We start from the raw sequence: 21,480 nt of genomic DNA, 5'->3' as shown, positions 1-21,480 counted from the left end.
CAGTGATGAGAGAGAAAGAGAGGCATGTGAAGGACAGAGAGAAACAGTGATGAAAGAGAGGCATGTGAAGGAGAGAGAGAAACAGTGATGAGAGAGAAAGAGAGGCATGTGAAGGAGAGAGAGAAACAGTGATGAGAGAGAAAGAGAGGCATGTGAAGGAGAGAGAGAAACAGTGATGAGAAAGATAGAGACTCATGTGAAGGAGAGAGAGAAACAGTGATGAGAGGCATGTGAAGGAGAGAGAGAAACAGTGATGAGAGAGAAAGAGAGGCATGTGAAGGACAGAGAGAAACAGTGATAAAAGAGAGACATGTGAAGGAGAGAGAGAAACAGTGATGAGAGAGAAAGAGAGGCATGTGAAGGAGAGAGAGAAACAGTGATAAGAGAGAAACTAGAGGCATGTGAAGGAGAGAGAGAAACAGTGATGAGAGAGAAAGAGAGGCATGTGAAGGAGAGAGAGAAACAGTGATGAGAGAGAAACTAGAGGCATGTGAAGGAGAGAGAGAAACAGTGATGAGAGAGAAAGAGAGGCATGTGAAGGAGAGAGAGAAACAGTGATGAGGGAGAGATATAAGGGAGAGAGAGGGGGGGATTTGAGAGCGGGAGTGATTTGAGCGAGAGAAAAAGAGATATGAGCATGACAATGAAGGACAAGGTCTTCCACTCTGAGACAGTCCCTGTGATTAAAGAGTTTCTATTCTACATATTTACAGTATCAGCCTTGTGCTGCCACAGACCCTGTAGACCTTAACACTCCTACGCACACATCTGATCCTCTATCACACACTGTCTCATAAAACACCTGTGTGTATGATTAGCTTTGAGTTAATATATTACTACTCGGGCACAGTCATCTCTTTCTGTCTCTCTCAGCCTCTCACACGTACACACACACACTCACGCACACACATACACACACACGGTTTGAGCCCCGCGTGTGTGTGTGTGTGTGTGTGTGTGTGTGTGTGTGTGTGTGTGTGTGTGTGTGTGTGTGTGTGTGTGTGTGCGTGTGTGTGTGTGTGTGTGTGCGTGCGTGGGAGCAGCCAGCTGGTCTACTTGGTGGGAAATAGTCCTCAGTGCTTAATGAAGGCTGGGATAGAGGGGAATAGTCCTCAGTGCTTAATGAAGGCTGGGATAGAGGGGAATAGTCCTCAGTGCTTAATGAAGGCTGGGATAGAGGGGAATAGTCCTCAGTGCTTAATGAAGGCTGGGATAGAGGGGAATAGTCCTCAGTGCTTAATGAAGGCTGGGATAGAGGGGAATAGTCCTCAGTGCTTAATGAAGGCTGGGATAAAGGGGAATAGTCCTCGGTGCTTAATGAAGGCTGGAATAGAGGGGAAACGGCCCTTTTTCAGGACCATGTCTTTCAAAAATAATTCGTAAAAATCCAGATAACTTCACAGATCTTCATTGTAAAGGGTTTAAACTCTGTTTCTCATGCTTGTTCAATGAACCATAAACAATTAATGAACATGCACCTGTGGAATTGTCATTAAGACACTAACAGCTCACAGACGGTAGGCAATTAAGGTCACAGTTATGAAAACTTAGGACACTAAAGAGGCCTTTCTACTGACTCTGAAAAACACCAAAAGAAAGATGCCCAGGGTCCCTGCTCATCTGCGTGAACGTGCCTTAGGCATGCTGCAAGGAGGCATGAGGACTGCAGATGTGGTCAGGGCAATAAATTGCAATGGCCGTACTGTGAGACACCTAAGACAGCGCTACAGGGAGACAGGACGGACAGCTGATCATCCTTGCAGTGGCAGACCACGTGTAACAACACATGCACAGGATCAGTACATCCGAACATCACACCTGCGGGACAGGTACAGGATGGCAACAACAACTGCCCGAGTTACACCAGGAACGCACAATCCCTCCGTCAGTGCTCAGACTGTCCGCAATAGGCTGAGAGAGGCTAGACTGAGGGCTTGTAGGCCTGTTGTAAGGCAGGTCCTCACCAGACATCACCGGCAACAACATCGCCTATGGGCACAAACCCACCGTCGCTGGACCAGACAGGACTGGCAAAAGTGCTCTTCACTGACGATTCGCGGTTTTGTCTCACCAGGGGTGATGGTTGGATTCGCGTTTATCGTCGAAGGAATGAGCGTTACACCGAGGCCTGTACTTTGGAGCGGGATCGATTTGGAGGTGGAGGGTCTGTCATGGTCTGGGGCGGTGTGTCACAGCATCATCGGACTGAGCTTGTTGTCATTGCAGGCAATCTCAATGCTGTGTGTTACAGGGAAGACATCCTCCTCCCTCATGTGGTACACTTCCTGCAGGCTCATCCTGACATGACCCTCCAGCATGACAATGCCACCAGTCATACTGCTCGTTCTGTGCGTGATTTTCTGCAAGACAGGAATGTCAGTGTTCTGCCATGGCCAGTGGAGAGCCCGGATCTCAATCCCATTAAGCACGTCTGGGACCTGTTGGATCGGAGGGTGAGGGCTAGGGCCATTCCCCTCAGAAATGTCTGAGAACTTGCAGGTGCCTTGGTGGAAGAGTGGGGTAACATCTCACAGCAAGAACTGGCCAATCTGGTGCAGTCCACGAGGAGGAGATGCACTGCAGTACTTAATGCAGCTGGTGGCCACACCAGATACTGACTGTTCATTTTTATTTTGACCCCCCCCTTTGTTCAGGGACAAATTATTCAATTTCTGTTAGTCACATGTCTGTGGAACTTGTTCAGTTTATGTCTCAGTTGTTGAATGTTGTTATGTTCATACAAATACTCACACATATTAAGTTTGCTGTAAATAAACACAGTTGACAGTGAGGACGTTTATTTTTCTGCTGCGTTCATCTTTCTGTCTGAAAATATTTCCTGGCTCTACAGTATATATGGCTTTTGTCTCTCTTTCTTTTTCTGTCTTCTCTTTCTCACTTTGTCACTCCTCTCCTCTCTCCATGCTCTGTTTGTTGTCTCCGTTTAAATCAGTGTATTGTTTCTGCTCTCGTCTACTGTCTAACCTACTCAAGCTTCTTCCTTTCTGCCCTGACAGAGTTGCATGCGGTACACATTCACAGCAATACTTACACACCATGCCAGCATACAGCTGCTACATTCATGATTTAGGTCATACAGCCAAACCCAGAATTCGCTTCTGATGTTCACTCATCCTCCTCCTCTCTCTCTCTCTCCCTCTCTCTATCACCCCCTCTATATCACCCCCTCTCTCTCCTCCCTCTCTCTATCACCCGCTCTCTCTTTCTCATTCTCTCCCTCCCTCTCTCTATCACCCCCTCACTCTCCCCCCCTCTCTATCACCCCCTCTCTCTTCCTCCCGCTCTCTTTCATCCCCCCTCTCTATCACCCCTCTCTCCCCCCCCTCTCTCTATCACCCCCTCTCTCTCCTCAATCTCTCTATCACCCCTCTTTCTAAACTAGTAATTGATGAACAGAATTATAGAACGTTACGTAATTATGCTGTTAAATTTAATCGTAAGAAAAAAACAATATTTACAACAATGCTTTTATTGATTCTAAAAATGATTCTAAAAAGGTATGGAACACAGCTAAGGGCTTACCTGGTACATCTATCTCATCATGCCCATCTAGTGTGGAGGTTGGTACATCTATCTCATCATGCCCATCTAGTGTGGAGGTTGGTACATCTATCTCATCATGCCCATCTAGTGTGGAGGTTGGTACATCTATCTCATCATGCCCATCTAGTGTGGAGGTTGGTACATCTATCTCATCATGCCCATCTAGTGTGGAGGTTGGTACATCTATCTCATCATGCCCATCTAGTGTGGAGGTTGGTACATCTATCTCATCATGCCCATCTAGTGTGGAGGTTGGTACATCTATCTCATCATGCCCATCTAGTGTGGAGGTTGGTACATCTATCTCATCATGCCCATCTAGTGTGGAGGTTGGTACATCTATCTCATCATGCCCATCTAGTGTGGAGGTTGGTACATCTATCTCATCATGCCCATCTAGTGTGGAGGTTGGTACATCTATCTCATCATGCCCATCTAGTGTGGAGGTTGGTACATCTATCTCATCATGCCCATCTAGTGTGGAGGTTGGTACATCTATCTCATCATGCCCATCTAGTGTGGAGGTTGGTACATCTATCTCATCATTCCCATCTAGTGTGGAGGTTGGCAGGAGAACAATAATAAAACCAGCTGATATTGCCAATCATTTTGCAGATTTTTTTAACAAAGAAAATGTATTTCCTGAGCGATAATGTAAACACCCATTCTTCCAAACAAGCTATTGTCCAATGGATTGATGATCATATTATGAGCAACAAAACCTGCTCTTTTAGTCTACAAACGGTGTCAGTGGAGGAGGTGTTAAACCTATTGAAGTCATTACCTGATGGTAAATCAACAGGTTATGGTCTTATGGACAATTGTTTTGCTTCGCTGTGCTGCTCCCCAGATTGCAGTTCCACTGAGATACATATTTAATTGGTCACTGGAAAAGGGGATGTTTGCAAATGTATGGAAGCATGCTAAACTGTGTCCTATTCCGAAAGACAGTAAAGAACCTATTACTCCTGCTAATAGTCAACCAACTAGTCTACTCCCTTCACTTAGTAAGATATTGGAGGGTATTGTGAGTAGACAAATATGGGAGTACATGGAAAAGAATGATCTGATTACAGCCAATCATCATGCTTATCGCAAAAACCATTTCACTACCACTGCATTGGTTGACATGACTAACCAGTGGCTCAAAGCTGTGGATAATGGCAGGTTTGTGGGTGTATTATTTTTAGATTTTAGTGCTGCATTTTATTTAGTGGGTCATGAAATAATTTTGACAAAATTAATGCATTATGGTTTTAAGGAGGTAGCATTGAATTTGGAACAGTCATATCTAACTGACAGGAAACAGCCCACCTATATTATTAGTTAATTTTCTTCCCTTCATGCTTTAAACTGTGGAATACCGCAGGGCAGTTGCCCTGGGCCACTTTTTTACTTAATATATACCAACGACCTTCCTTATAGCTTATCTGAAACTCAAGCTACTATATTTTCAGATGATCCTACATTTTATACATTTTACAGCAAGACAATCGGTTCAACGGGTACAGCAAGCTCTACAAGTAGATTTGGAAAATATCAGGGAGTGGGTTTGCCGGAAAAATCTTGTTTTGAACACCAAGAAAACCAAGGTCTGTTCCACCAGGAAAACCAAGGTCTGTTCCACCAGGAAAGGCCAACACAGCATGGGATACAATTAAGTATGGGAGGAGTACAAATTGAGGAAGTGGCAGAAACCAAACTACTAGGAGTGCAGCTAGACAACTGCTTATCATGGTCGTCTCAAATAACTCATCTATGTAAAAAAAAATATATATATTAAAACAGCATGCAGGATCAGATGGATAGCTAAATATTTACCAGGAAACATACTTAAGCAAACAACCCAAGCATGAATTGAGAGTCAGGTGAACTCCTGTTCTGTGGTCTGGGGAAATGCATCATCCAGTGAAGTTAGGAGGCTGCAGAATGCACAGAACAAAGCAGTAAGGATTGTTTTAAGGTGGAGATATGGTAATTCTGTTGCAGTCATGCGCAATGTTCTTGGTTGGTCATCAATCAACAAGATAAGTGAAAAAAACATGCTTATTTTATTTCATAATATACACCATTTAAAATGGCCAAACTCTATTCACAACGGTATTCAGTTGGTAAGAGACAGACATTCAGTAAATACTAGGAATACATTGTCCATGTGTTACCCAGACAGAAAATAGAAATAGATTGTCCACCATCTCTGTGTTACCCAGACAGAAAATAGAAATAGGCTAAATAACATTTAGATTTAGAGCAATAAAGAAATTGAATAATTTATCTGCGCAAACCAGAAATCTTTCAATATATAAATTCAAACAATACTTTAATACCATTTAAATATAATGCATAGGAAAGTTGTGCTGGACTATGGTAGAGGCAGAATCAAGTCTTTTAGACTGTTATTTATCTGGTCAATATGTTAGTGTATTATGTCTGTTTGTAACAGTGTGTTATATGTGAAAATGTGATCGTATTATGAATAGTGTTTAACGACTCTTGGAAGATTTGTCCAAATGACGACTAAAAGAGATCCTAATAAAATATTAGGATATTTTATTCCCCTCTCTCTCCCCTCTCTCCCTCCCTTCTCTTTCTCTTGCTCCCCCCCACTTTCTCTCTCTCCCCTCTCTCCCTCCCTTCTCTTTCTCTTGCTCCCCCCCACTTTCTCTCTCTCCCCTCTCTCCCTCCCTTCTCTTTCTCTTGCTCCCCCCCACTTTCTCTCTCTCCCGCTCTCTCCCTCCCTTCTCTTTCTCTTGCTCCCCCCCACTTTCTCTCTCTCCCCTCTCTCCCTCCCTTCTCTTTCTCTTGCTCCCCCCCACTTTCTCTCTCTCCCGCTCTCTCACTTCGCCTGTTGTGCTCTCTCTGCCTTCTATGCTCCCTCCTCTCTCTCACTGTCAATCCCTTCCTCTCTGAGCCTGTGTGTGGTGTGTATGTGCCAGTGAGCGTGTGGGAGACTACATCTTCTTACTCAGGAGCAGGATAAAGCATGGTAAGCAGCCTGCCTCATCTTCTCTTCTCTCCTGACGGACTGACTGGTGTTTTGTGTTTTGCTAGCTCTCGTTGCACGTGTTAGGGGGCAAAGGGCGTCATTGTTTTTGTGTGCATTAGAAGGGGATGGGAGATTGTGGCTCTTTGTGTGTAGTTGATTTATTGTGTGTGTGTGTGTGTGTGTGTGTGTGTGTGTGTGTGTGTGTGTGTGTGTGTGTGTGTGTGTGTGTGTGTGTGTGTGTGTGTGTGTGTGTGTGTGTGTGTGTGTGTGTGTGTGTTTTCAAGGTTTGTGTTATGTGACTGTGTCAAAGTGCATTATCCATTATGTATTGTGTGTTATAGCTCAGTTTGTACAATACTGTAGTCAATTAGCTAGCTATCACTCACATCTCCATCTCTGTATTATTATGTATTGTGTGCTGTAACTCAGTTTGTACAATAGTGTAGTCAATTAGCTAGCTACCACTATGTTGTTATTTATTCATTAGGATCCCCAGTAGCTGTTGCTCAAGCAGAAGGGGTATACTAACACACTGGGGTATACTAACACACAGTAGCGTTGCTAATCTGGGCTTTCTGAAACCTGTAGCTAGATACCTCACAAAAGGTCTGTTTGTGTTTTGAATCTGAATAGAAGGCATGACATTTTTCCATAGGAAAATAATAAACAGAGAACTGTATTAGATAAAGAGGTTTTAGGTGACATGGTCTCAGATGTTAGAATGAGAGAACTGTATTAGATAAAGAGGTTTTAGGTGACATGGTCTCAGATGTTAGACTGAGAGAACTGTATTAGATAAAGAGGTTTTAGGTGACATGTTCTCAGATGTTAGACTGAGAGAACTGTATTAGATAAAGAGGTTTTAGGTGACATGGTCTCAGATGTTAGACTGAGAGAACTGTATTAGATAAAGAGGTTTTAGGTGACATGTTCTCAGATGTTAGACTGAGAGAACTGTATTAGATAAAGAGGTTTTAGGTGACATGGTCTCAGATGTTAGACTGAGAGAACTGTATTAGATAAAGAGGTTTTAGGTGACATGGTCTCAGATGTTAGACTGAGAGAACTGTATTAGATGAAGAGGTTTTAGGTGACATGTTCTCAGATGTTAGCCTGAGAGAACTGTATTAGATAAAGAGGTTTTAGGTGACATGGTCTCGGATGTTAGACTGAGAGAACTGTATTAGATAAAGAGGTTTTAGGTGACATGGTCTCAGATGTTAGCCTGAGAGAACTGTATTAGATAAAGAGGTTTTAGGTGACATGGTCTCAGATGTTAGACTAAGAGAACTGTATTAGATAAAGAGGTTTTAGGTGACATGGTCTCAGATGTTAGACTGAGAGAACTGTATTAGATAAAGAGGTTTTAGGTGACATGGTCTCAGATGTTAGACAGAGAACTGTATTAGATAAAGAGGTTTTAGGTGACATGTTCTCAGATGTTAGACTGAGAGAACTGTATTAGATGAAGAGGTTTTAGGTGACATGTTCTCAGATGTTAGCCTGAGAGAACTGTATTAGATAAAGAGGTTTTAGGTGACATGGTCTCGGATGTTAGACTGAGAGAACTGTATTAGATAAAGAGGTTTTAGGTGACATGGTCTCAGATGTTAGCCTGAGAGAACTGTATTAGATAAAGAGGTTTTAGGTGACATGGTCTCAGATGTTAGACTGAGAGAACTGTATTAGATAAAGAGGTTTTAGGTGACATGGTCTCAGATGTTAGACTGAGAGAACTGTATTAGATAAAGAGGTTTTAGGTGACATGGTCTCAGATGTTAGCCTGAGAGAACTGTATTAGATAAAGAGGTTTTAGGTGACATGGTCTCAGATGTTAGACTGAGAGAACTGTATTAGATAAAGAGGTTTTAGGTGACATGGTCTCAGATGTTAGACTAAGAGAACTGTATTAGATAAAGAGGTTTTAGGTGACATGGTCTCAGATGTTAGACTAAGAGAACTGTATTAGATAAAGAGGTTTTAGGTGACATGTTCTCAGATGTTAGACTGAGAGAACTGTATTAGATAAAGAGGTTTTAGGTGACATGTTCTCAGATGTTAGCCACAGATGATAGTGCTGTCTTACTGCTGTTTCTGGATGTGGTGTTGGCAGAAAGCCATGCCTTAGATGCTTCTGTACTGAAGCTACATCCAGATATAGTGTAGTTGGTGATTTACTCTGGGTCTATGGTGCTTTGTACTGGCAGCCTAAAGCTGAGGATCTTGTCAGTGCTGTTGAAAGCAGTTAAGTACTGATTAAGTAGTAGGGCTGGGTATTGCCAGGGACCTCATATTATCATGGTACTTAGGTGCCGATACAATACCGTGTATCCAGACCCCTCGAGTCTTTCCACATTTTGTTACATTACAGCCTTATTCTAAAAGGGATTAAATAAATTAAAATCCTCAGCCATCTACACACAATACCCCACAATGACAAAGCGAAAACAGGTTTTTATAAAGTTTTGCAAATGTATTAAAAGGTAAAACCAGAAATACCTTATTTACATAAGCATTCAGACCCTTTGCTATGAGACTCGAAATTGAGCACAGGTGCATCCTGTTTCCATTGATCATCCTTGAGATAATTTCAATTGGTTTGACATGATTTGGAAAGACACACACCTGTCTATATAAGGTCTCACAGTTAACAGTGCATGTCAGAGCAAAATCCAAGACCTAAGGTCGTAGGAATTTTCCGTAGAGCACCGAGACAGGATTGTGTTGAGGCACAGATCTGGGGAAGTGTACGAAAACATTTCTGCAGCATTGAAGGTCCCCAAGAACACATTGGCCATCATTCTTAAATGGAAGAAGTTTGTAACCACCAAGACTCTTCCTAGAGCTGGCCGCCCGGCCAAACTGAGCAATCGGGGAAGAAGGGCCTTGGTCAGGGAGGTGACCAAGAACCTGATGGTCACTCTGACAGAGTTCTAGAGTTCCTCTTTGGAGATGGGATAACCTTCCAGAAGGCCAACCATCTCTGCAGCACTCCACCAATCAGGCCTTGGTGGTAGATTGGCCAGACAGAAGCCACTCCTCAGTAAAAGGCACATGACAGCCTGCTTGGAGTTTGCCAAAAGGCACCTAAAAACAAGATTCTCTGGTCTGATGAAACCAAGATTGAACTCTTTGGCCTGAATGCCAAGCGTCATGTTTGGAGGAAACCTGAAGCAGAATCATGCTGTGGGGATGTTTTTCAGTGGCATGGACTGGGAGGCTAGTCAGGATTGAGAGAAAGATGAACAGAGCAAAGTACAGAGAGATCCTTGATGAAAACCTGCTCCAGAGCTATCAGGACCTCAGACTGGGGCAAAGGTTCGCCTTCCAACAGGACAACGACCCTAAGCACACAGCCAAGACAACGCAGGAGTGGCTTCGGGACAAGTCTCGCCCGGACTTGAACCTGATCAAACGTCTCTGGAGAGACCTGGAAATAGCTGTGCATCAACGCTCCCCATCCAACCTGACAGAGCTTGAGATGATCTGCAGAGAAGAATGGGAGAAACTCCGCACATACAGGTGTGCCAAGCTTGTAGCTTCATACCCAAGCAGTCTTAATCGCTGCCAAAGGGGTTTCAACAATGTTCTGAGTAAAGGGTCTGAATACTTATGTAAATTTTACTTAAATTAGCAAGCATTTCTAAAAACCTGTTTTAACTTTGTCATTATGGGGTATTGTGTGTAGATTGATGAGGGAAAAAAACAATTTGATCAATTTTAGAATAAGGCTGTAACATAACAGAATGTGGAATACGTCAGTACTTTCCAAAGGCACTGTATGTATTGTGATTCTCATGATTATATGTATTGTGATTCTCATGATTGTATGTATTGTGATTCTCATGATTATATGTATTGTGATTCTCATGATTGTATGTATTGTGATTCTCATGATTATATGTATTGTGATTCTCATGATTATATGTATTGTGATTCTCATGATTATATGTATTGTGATTCTCATGATTATATGTATTGTGATTCTCATGATTATATGTATTGTGATTCTCATGATTATATGTATTGTGATTCTCATGATTATATGTATTGTGATTCTCATGATTATATGTATTGTGATTCTCATGATTATATGTATTGTGATTCTCATGATTGTATGTATTGTGATTCTCATGATTATATGTATTGTGATTCTCATGATTATATGTATTGCGATTCTCATGATTATATGTATTGCGATTCTCATGATTGTATGTATTGCGATTCTCATGATTATATGTATTGTGATTCTCATGATTATATGTATTGTGATTCTCATGATTATATGTATTGTGATTCTCATGATTATATGTATTGTGATTCTCATGATTGTATGTATTGTGATTCTCATGATTATATGTATTGTGATTCTCATGATTATATGTATTGTGATTCTCATGATTATATGTATTGTGATTCTCATGATTATATGTATTGTGATTCTCATGATTATATGTATTGTGATTCTCATGATTATATGTATTGTGATTCTCATGATTATATGTATTGCGATTCTCATGATTATATGTATTGCGATTCTCATGATTGTATGTATTGCGATTCTCATGATTGTATGTATTGTGATTCTCATGATTATATGTATTGTGATTCTCATGATTATATGTATTGTGATTCTCATGATTATATGTATTGCGATTCTCATGATTATATGTATTGCGATTCTCATGATTGTATGTATTGCGATTCTCATGATTATATGTATTGTGATTCTCATGATTGTATGTATTGTGATTCTCATGATTATATGTATTGTGATTCTCATGATTATATGTATTGTGATTCTCATGATTATATGTATTGTGATTCTCATGATTATATGTATTGTGATTCTCATGATTATATGTATTGTGATTCTCATGATTATATGTATTGCGATTCGATACTATTTGATGTTCCAAACATATAGTATTACTCAATACATGTCTGCTCGAGAGAAACGAGAGAGAGCATTAGTTTTGATCAGTCGTGGAAATAAAAGTGCTGAAAACATGTTGGCTCACTATTTACAATATTAGAACAAGCTGTAGGATGAAAGATTTTTTACATATCAATACTTGGAGTCAAAGTATCAATATAATATTGTCCAAAATAATATTGTGATGTAAAACTGTGTTGATTTTAAGCCCCCCATTACCACCCGGTAAGGGACGTTGTTTACTAGTCAGAGCAACCGAATCGTCCCTCTCTCTCTCATGGATGTGATGCCTGAATGGTCAACAACATAGTTTCTCCTCTGTAACATGGAGCGAGAGTCAGACAGCGTCACCCATATTCATCACAACAACATAGTTTCTCCTCTGTAACATGGAGCGAGAGTCAGACAGCGTCACCCATATTCATCACAACAACATAGTTTCTCCTCTGTAACATGGAGCGAGAGTCAGACAGCATCACCCATATTCATCACAACAACACTCAAGGACTGTTTCGTAATGTTTTTAATTCACTCTCAGTCCAGTTACAGTGGTAGAGGGTTGTTGGGCTCTGGTTGACTCCACAGCGGGCGGTGTGTGTGTGTGTGTGTGTGTGTGTGTGTGTGTGTGTGTGTGTGTGTGTGTGTGTGTGTGTGTGTGTGTGTGTGTGTGTGTGTGTGTGTGTGTGTGTGTGTGTGTGTGTGTGTGTGTGTGTGTGTGTGTGTGTGTGTGTGTGTGTGTGTGTCTGCCCTCTTCCTCAAGCTGTAGCAGCTTTTTCTACTGTGGAGTGGAGAACCCTGCCTGTCCTTGGAGGCTAAACACAGCCATTGTAGCTTTTTATTGATCCTATACAACTATTCTGCTGACAACTCCTTCCTAGGATTAGCCATCACATTCCTATACAACTATTCTGCTGACAACTCCTTTCTAGGATTAGCCATCACATTCCTATAGAACTATTCTGCTGACAACTCCTTCCTAGGATTAGCCATCACATTCCTATACAACTATTCTGCTGACAACTCCTTCCTAGGATTAGCCATCACATTCCTATACAACTATTCTGCTGACAACTCCTTTCTAGGATTAGCCATCACATTCCTATACAACTATTCTGCTGACAACTCCTTCCTAGGATTAGCCATCACATTCCTATACAACTATTCTGCTGACAACTCCTTCCTAGGATTAGCCATCACATTCCTATACAACTATTCTGCTGACAACTCCTTCCTAGGATTAGCCATCACATTCCTATACAACTATTCTGCTGACAACTCCTTTCTAGGATTAGCCATCACATTCCTATACAACTATTCTGCTGACAACTCCTTCCTAGGATTAGCCATCACATTCCTATACAACTATTCTGCTGACAACTCCTTCCTAGGATTAGCCATCACATTCCTATACAACTATTCTGCTGACAACTCCTTCCTAGGATTAGCCATCACATTCCTATACAACTATTCTGCTGACAACTCCTTTCTAGGATTAGCCATCACATTCCTATACAACTATTCTGCTGACAACTCCTTTCTAGGATTAGCCATCACATTCCTATACAACTATTCTGCTGACAACTCCTTTCTAGGATTAGCCATCACATTCCTATACAACTATTCTGCTGACAACTCCTTTCTAGGATTAGCCATCACATTCCTATACAACTATTCTGCTGACAACTCCTTCCTAGGATTAGCCATCACATTCCTATACAACTATTCTGCTGACAACTCCTTCCTAGGATTAGCCATCACATTCCTATACAACTATTCTGCTGACAACTCCTTCCTAGGATTAGCCATCACATTCCTATACAACTATTCTGCTGACAACTCCTTTCTAGGATTAGCCATCACATTCCTATACAACTATTCTGCTGACAACTCCTTCCTAGGATTAGCCATCACATTCCTATACAACTATTCTGCTGACAACTCCTTCCTAGGATTAGCCATCACATTCCTATACAACTGCTTGGATGCACCAGTACATTAAAAGAAAACTCCAAAACATTTCTGCCTTTAAAAAAAAAATGTACCTTGAGTTTTTACGTTGCACCATGTCATTGACATGTTCTATCACATTAGGTGTAACTAGCATGGTCTTTAATGCATCACCACAGTGCTCCAGGCTGCTCTCCTGGATGTGGTTACACTAACTGGATGGAGAACAGCATGACTGGGAGGCACACACAGGCAAGGTGAGGAGCGCTGAGGCTAGAGGGTTTGAGCGGGTAAGGAGGGGTGAGGAAGGGTGAGAAGGGGTGAGGAGAGGTTCTGCGGGCCTCCAGAGTGGTACCTTCTGGGGATGGGGAAGAGTGGGCGGACAGGCGGCTGCTTATGAGTCTGAACACTACAGCCCTGGAGGGGAGCTGAACACACACACACACACCCATGCATACCAAACACACACACACACACACCTGGTGACTGTACAGCATTGCAGATGAATTAACTGTGGGATAATATCCATTTCCCATGCCTTTGTTTCCCTCATGTTGAAGTACCATGTAATAATTGCACAAAACAACAGCCTTGGTATTAATTAACCTTGGTTGGTATGTTTGTGTGTGGTCTGTGCCAGTGTTATTGTTGTGTGTGTGTGTGTGTGTGTGTGTGTGTGTGTGTGTGTGTGTGTGTGTGTGTGTGTGTGTGTGTGTGTGTGTGTGTGTGTGTGTGTGTGTGTGTGTGTGTGTGTGTGTGTGTGTGTGTGTGTGTGTGTGTGTGTGTGTGTGTGCGCGCGTGTGTGTGTGGTCTGTGCCAGTGTTGTTGTTGTGTGTGGTCTGTGCCAGTGTTGTTGTTGTGTGTGTGTGCGTGTGGTCTGTGCCAGTGTTGTTGTTGTGTGTGGTCTGTGCCAGTGTTGTGTGTGCGTGTGTGTGGTCTGTGCCAGTGTTGTTGTTGTGTGTGGTCTGTGCCAGTGTTGTTGTCGTGTGTGTGGTCTGTGCCAGTGTTGTTGTTGTGTGTGGTCTGTGCCAGTGTTGTTGTTGCGTGTGGTCTGTGCCAGTGTTGTTGTTGTGTGTGGTCTGTGCCAGTGTTGTTGTTGTGTGTGTGTGCGTGTGGTCTGTGCCAGTGTTGTTGTCGTGTGTGTGGTCTGTGCCAGTGTTGTTGTTGTGTGAGTGGTCTGTGCCAGTGTTGTTGTTGTGTGTGCGTGTGTGTGGTCTGTGCCAGTATTGTTGTTGTGTGTGGTCTGTGCCAGTGTTGTTGTTGTGTGTGGTCTGTGCCAGTGTTGTTGTTGTGTGTGGTCTGTGCCAGTGTTGTTGTTGTGTGTGGTCTGTGCCAGTGTTGTTGTTGTGTGTGGTCTGTGCCAGTGTTGTTGTTGTGTGTGGTCTGTGCCAGTGTTGTTGTTGTGTGTGGTCTGTGCCAGTGTTGTTGTTGTGTGTGGTCTGTGCCAGTGTTGTTGTTGTGTGTGGTCTGTGCCAGTGTTGTTGTTGTGTGTGTGTGCGTGTGGTCTGTGCAATCCTAACTTCATTAGCAATAGCTCAAGCCAAGACAGACAGAAAGGGAGGCAGACAGGCGGAAGAGGGAGGGAGGCAGACAGGCGGAAGAGGGAGGCAGACAGGCGGAAGAGGGAGGCAGACAGGCGGAAGAGGGAGGCAGACAGGCGGAAGAGGGAGGCAGACAGGCGGAAGAGGGAGGCAGACAGACAGAAAGGGGGGCAGACAGACAGAAAAGGAGGCAGACAGGAGAAAGAGGGAGATGAATGTGATTGAAAGAACCAGAATCAGAATCAGCTTTAGGCCTATATTATTTTACTTAGTTGGTAATGGAAGTTTACAGTGGTGTAAAATACTGGAAAGTACTATTTAAGTAGTTTTTTTGGTGTATTTTATTTATTTATTTTAATTTTACCTTTATTTAACTAGGCAAGTCAGTTAAGAACAAAATCTTATTTTCAATGACGGCCTAGGAAGAGTGGATTAACTGCCTTGTTCAGGAGCAGAATGACAGATTTTTACCTTGTCAGCTCGGGGATTCGATCTTGCAACCTTTCGGATACTAGTCCAACGCTCTAACCACTAGGCTAACTGCCGCCCGCATCTTTACTTTACTTTACTATTTATATTTTTGACAACTTTTACTTCACTACATTCCTCAATAAAATAATGTACTTTTTACTCCATGTGTTTTCCCTGACACCCAACAGTACTCATTACATTTGTAATGCTTAGTAGTACAGGAAAATGGTCAAATTCACACGCTAATCAAGGAACATCCCTGGTCATCCCTACTGCCTCTGATCTGGCGCACTCACAGACTCACAAAACACAAATGCTTCATTTGTAAATTATGTCTGAGTGTTGGAGTGTTCCCCTGGCTATCCGTAAATTAAAAAGATTAGCTTAATATAAAGAATTTTAAACGATTTATTATTTTACTTTTGATACTAAAGTATATTTTAGCAATTACATTTACTTTTGATACTTGAGTATTTTTCAAACCAAATATTTTTAGATTTTTACTAAAGTAGTATTTTACAGGGTTACTTTCACTTTTGCTTGAGTCATTTTCTATTAAGGTATCTTTACTTTTAGTCAAGTATGACAATTGGGTACTTTTTCCATCACTGTGTATATAGGTCTACTGCTGCATTGGCCTATAGGCTATCTCTGAGTTCTGTGCTCTCGTGTCTTTAGCCACCAGTGGATCACAGTGTATCAGTGTGTCCATATGGCATAGGCTAGTGCTCTCACCATAGGGATTAACCACGTGACAATGATTTTGAGAAAGGAAAACATTATGTGTATATATAAATATTTATAACTGGCTTGCAGATCAGTAGAAATGGTAGGATAAATTGTAAGCTTCCTCAATCATGAAAATCATGAGCTGCCTGTGGTCTTTAATATTAGACCCATTAAAACAATGTGTGGAGACGTAGGAGAACCGGTGAAGAAATGGGCCCGCCAATGGAAATCAAATGCCCTTCCAGATGATTTGTTCAGGCGCCAGGTCTGCCCATGTCACGCCTACCCTCTTGTCTTTGTAATATTGATTTGTCCTCCACCCCACCCCCCCACACACCCCTATACCACACACACACACACACCAGACGTTGATTGATGATGAGAGAAGGAGTCGGAGGTCATCCCAAGAAGAACCACAGGGATCCTATGCTTGCTATGGTCACGCACGCACACACGCGCACACGCGCACACGCGCACACACACACATACACACACACACACACACACACACACACACACACACACACACACACACACACACACACACACACACACACACACACACACACACACACACACACACACACACACACACACACACACACACACACACACACACACACACACACTTCACTCAGTCTCAGGTGGAAGGTGCATGTGGAGCCACCTGACCTGACTCATACGTGAACTGATTAAACTAAAGCCCAACCCAAGCTGTGTGTGTGTGTGAGAGACCCCATCCATAACGCTGTTTTAGCACTATTCTAATCTTCCCAACTCAATAGTTCTCTTCTGTTGTTCCTGCAGCACTAGATAATGCTGCAGCACAGTTGATCTGTAGCAATAACAGTAGCAGATGTCTCTGTTGCTGAGCTGGGTTTTACTTTCTTTTGCAGTACTGTGGTGGTTTATCATAGCATTAGTGCAGGCATCTTTGGAGTGTCTCTATGATGATAGGTCTCTGTCTTGTTGAGATGGAGTAGCCATAGGACAAAACTCATGTCCTACTATAGGTCTTGTTGAGATGAGGTAGCCATAGGACAAAACGCATGTCCTACTATAGGTCTTGTTGAGATGGAGTAGCCATAGGACAAAACTCATGTCCCAGTAGTAGTTTGACATTTGAACTGTGCCTTCCCCGTCCCGCCTTGTATTTAGTGTGAGATGCAATCCTCCAGCCCACTAGGGGCACTATTTTGTCTGTCCTCTCTCCTGCCGACAGCTGCCACTGGCTGCTGTGTTAACCCTGTTCTCTTCTCCCTCCCTTCCCCTCTTCCCCTATCTCTCTGATCTCTTCTCCTTCTCCCTCCCTCTCTCTCTCCCACGGCACCGTCCCTAGGCCCGGCTCCCCTCCTGCTCATCCACTTATAGTGTCTCAGAGGTACCTCCGCATGTGTCAATCTACCTGCGTTGCCATGGCAATCACCCCATCACCATCCCGTCCTCTCTTCTATCACTCTTCCTCCGTCAAATACCCTAGTCCCGCCTCCTTAGAGGCCCTTCCACAGTCCTTTCCTCCCTATTTTCTATCCTTCCACCTGTCCCACTCCACTCCTCCCATCACATCACCTTCCCTCACCTCCTCTCCCCTCCCTCTATCCTTACACCTGCCCCCCGCCTCTCCTCACATTCCCTCCTCTCCACTGTCCTCCCCTCACCTCCTCCTCCTCCCCTCCCCTCCCTCTATCCTTCCATCCGCCCCCCTTCTCCCCTACCCTCACTGCAGCACTGTGACCCCCCAAACCTCTCAACCAGACATGCATCTTACTGGTGACCAAAGAGCTTAGAAATCTGGAGATACTCTACACTATTATTTGTTGCGTTGTTGTAAGCTATTTCTTGAGTTTTTGAGTTTACTGGATAAATGATGTGTGTTTACTGGCTACATGATGTGTGTTTACTGGATAAATGATGTGTGTTTACTGGATAAATGATGTGTGTTTACTGGATAAATGATGTGTGTTTACTGGATAAATGATGTGTGTTTACTGGCTACATGATGTGTGTTTACTGGCTACATGATGTGTGTTTACTGGCTACATGATGTGTGTTTACTGGATAAATGATATGTGTTTACTGGCTACATGATGTGTGTTTACTGGCTACGTGATGTGTGTTTACTGGCTACATGATGTGTGTTTACTGGCTACATGATGTGTGTTTACTGGCTACATGATGTGTGTTTACTGGCTACATGATGTGTGTTTACTGGCTACATGATGTGTGTTTACTGGATAAATGATGTGTGTTTACTGGCTACATGATGTGTGTTTACTGGCTACATGATGTGTGTTTACTGGATAAATGATGTGTGTTTACTGGCTACGTGATGTGTGTTTACTGGCTACATGATGTGTGTTTACTGGCTACATGATGTGTGTTTACTGGCTACATGATGTGTGTTTACTGGCTACATGATGTGTGTTTACTGGCTACATGATGTGTGTTTACTGGCTACGTGATGTGTGTTTACTGGCTAAATGATGTGTGTTTACTGGATAAATGATGTGTGTTTACTGGCTACGTGATGTGTGTTTACTGGCTACGTGATGTGTGTTTACTGGCTACATGATGTGTGTTTACTGGATAAATGATGTGTGTTTACTGGCTACATGATGTGTGTTTACTGGCTACATGATGTGTGTTTACTGGATAAATGATGTGTGTTTACTGGCTACGTGATGTGTGTTTACTGGCTACATGATGTGTGTTTACTGGCTACATGATGTGTGTTTACTGGCTACATGATGTGTGTTTACTGGCTACATGATGTGTGTTTACTGGCTACATGATGTGTGTTTACTGGCTACGTGATGTGTGTTTACTGGCTAAATGATGTGTGTTTACTGGATAAATGATGTGTGTTTACTGGCTACGTGATGTGTGTTTACTGGCTACATGATGTGTGTTTGACCCAAGTGTTTATTTTGGAACACTTTTTCTTTTATCAACGTCATTATTCATCATTGTTCTATTTATCTTCTTTATCCTTCCCTTGTTCCACAGCCCCTCGTTGTGGTGTGAACTGATGACCTCCTGCTCTGAGCTGGACTATCTGTCACACACAATCACACACAAACAAACAGACACACATAGTCAGACCAACCCTGAACCCTTGCTTCTCTACATTATAGCCCTCTCTCTCTCTCCTCTCTCTCTTTCTCTCACTCACTCAGTCACACATTCCTCAGGCTTTAAATATAATCCTCTCTCTCTCCTCTCTCTCTCTTTTTCTCACACTCATTCCTCAGGCATTAAATCTAATCCACTCTCAGAACGATGCTTTTAAAAATCTCCTCCCGTCCTAATCATCACGGTATCATTATAACCATGGTAACCATGACCTTTTGCTTTGTTTGTGTTTAGAAACAGTTTGGGGTTCCTTGCCCTCTGGATTTTCAGATTGAGTCAATAAAAGTGAAATTGTAGAGTCATATCCATGTGGTTCAGTGCGGTTTGAGGTTTCTTTCATATTTGATTTGGCTCCATTTGTTTGGCTAAATGTCTGCAGTCTCCATCTCATACCAGTCCATGCAGGCGTACTTGCTTTGTAGTGTGTTTGGCCAGTGTGTGTCAGGACAATTGGGAATTGGTGGGTAGTGTGCTTGTGTGTGTACGCGTTACCTGTGTGTGTGTTTGAGCCATACCTGTGTTTGTGTCTGTGTGAGCCATACCTGTGTTTGTGTCTGTGTGAGCCATACCTGTGTTTGTGTCTGTGTGAGCCATACCTGTGTTTGTGTCTGCGTGAGCCATACCTGTGTTTGTGTCTGTGTGAGCCATACCTGTGTTTGTGTCTGTGTGAGCCATACCTGTGTTTGTGTCTGCGTGAGCCATACCTGTGTTTGTGTCTGTGTGAGCCATACCTGTGTTTGTGTCTGTGTGAGCCATACCTGTGTTTGTGTCTGTGTGAGCCATACCTGTGTTTGTGTCTGTGTGAGCCATACCTGTGTTTGTGTCTGTGTGAGCCATACCTGTGTTTGTGTCTGTGTGAGCCATACCTGTGTTTGTGTCTGTGTGAGCCATACCTGTGTTTGTGTCTGTGTGAGCCATACCTGTGTTTGTGTCTGTGTGAGCCATACCTGTGTTTGTGTCTGTGTGAGCCATACCTGTGTTTGTGTCTGTGTGAGCCATACCTGTGTTTGTGTCTGTGTGAGCCATACCTGTGTTTGTGTCTGTGTGAGCCATACCTGTGCTTGTGTCTGTGTGAGACATACCTGTGTTTGTGTCTGTGTGAGCCATACCTGTGTTTGTGTCTGTGTGAGCCATACCTGTGTTTTTGTGCACTCATGAGCCTAATTTGTATGTGTCATGTTTGGCGTGTGTGTGTGTGTGTGTGTGTGTGTGTGTGTGTGTGTGTGTGTGTGTGTGTGTGTGTGGTCCAGGCGAGTGACTGTCCTGTGGCTTTCTCCAGGCTGCACGGAGAGAGTTCAGGGCTCACCTGGATGAGGTCATCATGCTCCGGTCTAGGTACTCTACCTTGGACCAGGTAAATGGTTACACACACACACCACGCTCAGGGCCATCAGCAAGTCTTCCTGTCATCTCAGGTCTGTGACAGGCTCACTTTATCACTAGAGGACATGACATATTGTCCTGTTAACGCTATTGGAATCCTGGCCCACAGGCTCTGAATGATCCCTCTGATTGGGTAATCTCCTAGTAAGTATTTTTTTGATTGGGCCTGACAGTCACGTCTTTCTTTTAGTCCAAAGGTAATCAGAGTCCTTATTGGCATTCATCAACATGCTGACTCATCTGTTTCTGCTTGACCCTCATCTCATCGTCTGTGTGTGTGTGTGTGTGTGTGTGTGTGTGTGTGTGTGTGTGTGTGTGTGTGTGTGTGTGTGTGTGTGTGTGTGTGTGTGTGTGTGTGTGTGTGTGTGTGTTTTTATGCAGCATCTGGCAAAGCGAAAGAATACTGATCTAATAATATTTCATTTTGCTTAATTCATTCATTCACTTGTATATTCATTCAATCCTTCCCTTCTCTGTTTGCCTCACTTTCATTCATGACCTCTGTTGTGGGAGGGAGAGAGAGAGAGAGAGGAGAAAGGGAGGGAAAGAGAGAGGAGAAAGGGAGGGAGAGAGAGAGGAGAAAGGAAGGGAGGGAGAGAGAGAGGAGAAAGGAAGGGAGGGAGAGAGGGAGGAGAAAGGGAGGGAGAGAGGGAGGAGAAAGGGAGGGAGAGAGAGAGGGAGAGAGAGAGAGCGGGAGGGAGAGAGAGAGGGAGGGAGAGAGAGAGGGAGGGAGAGAGAGAGGGAGAGCGAGAGGAGAAAGGGAGAGCGAGAGGAGAAAGGGAGGGAGAGAG

The 21,480-nt window shown here is 43.2% G+C and overlaps 1 protein-coding gene across 11 annotated transcripts in view; it reads left to right on the top strand.

Moving 5' to 3' along the window:
* LOC129812827 (gephyrin-like) overlaps positions 1–21,480 on the top strand; it is a 133,098-nt gene that overhangs the window by 73,425 nt on the left and 38,193 nt on the right. For 5 of the 11 annotated variants that reach the window (XM_055864726.1, XM_055864725.1, XM_055864727.1 and 2 more), the window contains 2 exons: positions 17,514–17,555; positions 20,586–20,660. The exons of 3 other annotated variants lie outside the window; for them this stretch is intronic. In XM_055864726.1, coding sequence (XP_055720701.1) covers positions 17,514–17,555; positions 20,586–20,660 — 117 coding nt within the window. The remainder of the gene's footprint in view (positions 1–17,513; positions 17,556–20,585; positions 20,661–21,480) is intronic. 3 more of the 11 variants (XM_055864728.1, XM_055864732.1, XM_055864735.1) reach the window with 1 other exon arrangement.

Source organism: Salvelinus fontinalis, chromosome 16 (assembly GCF_029448725.1).
Source record: "Salvelinus fontinalis isolate EN_2023a chromosome 16, ASM2944872v1, whole genome shotgun sequence".
NCBI lineage: Eukaryota > Metazoa > Chordata > Actinopteri > Salmoniformes > Salmonidae > Salvelinus > Salvelinus fontinalis.
Note: the sequence above shows the minus strand (reverse complement) of the source record. Positions and strands in the feature narration are given on the sequence as shown.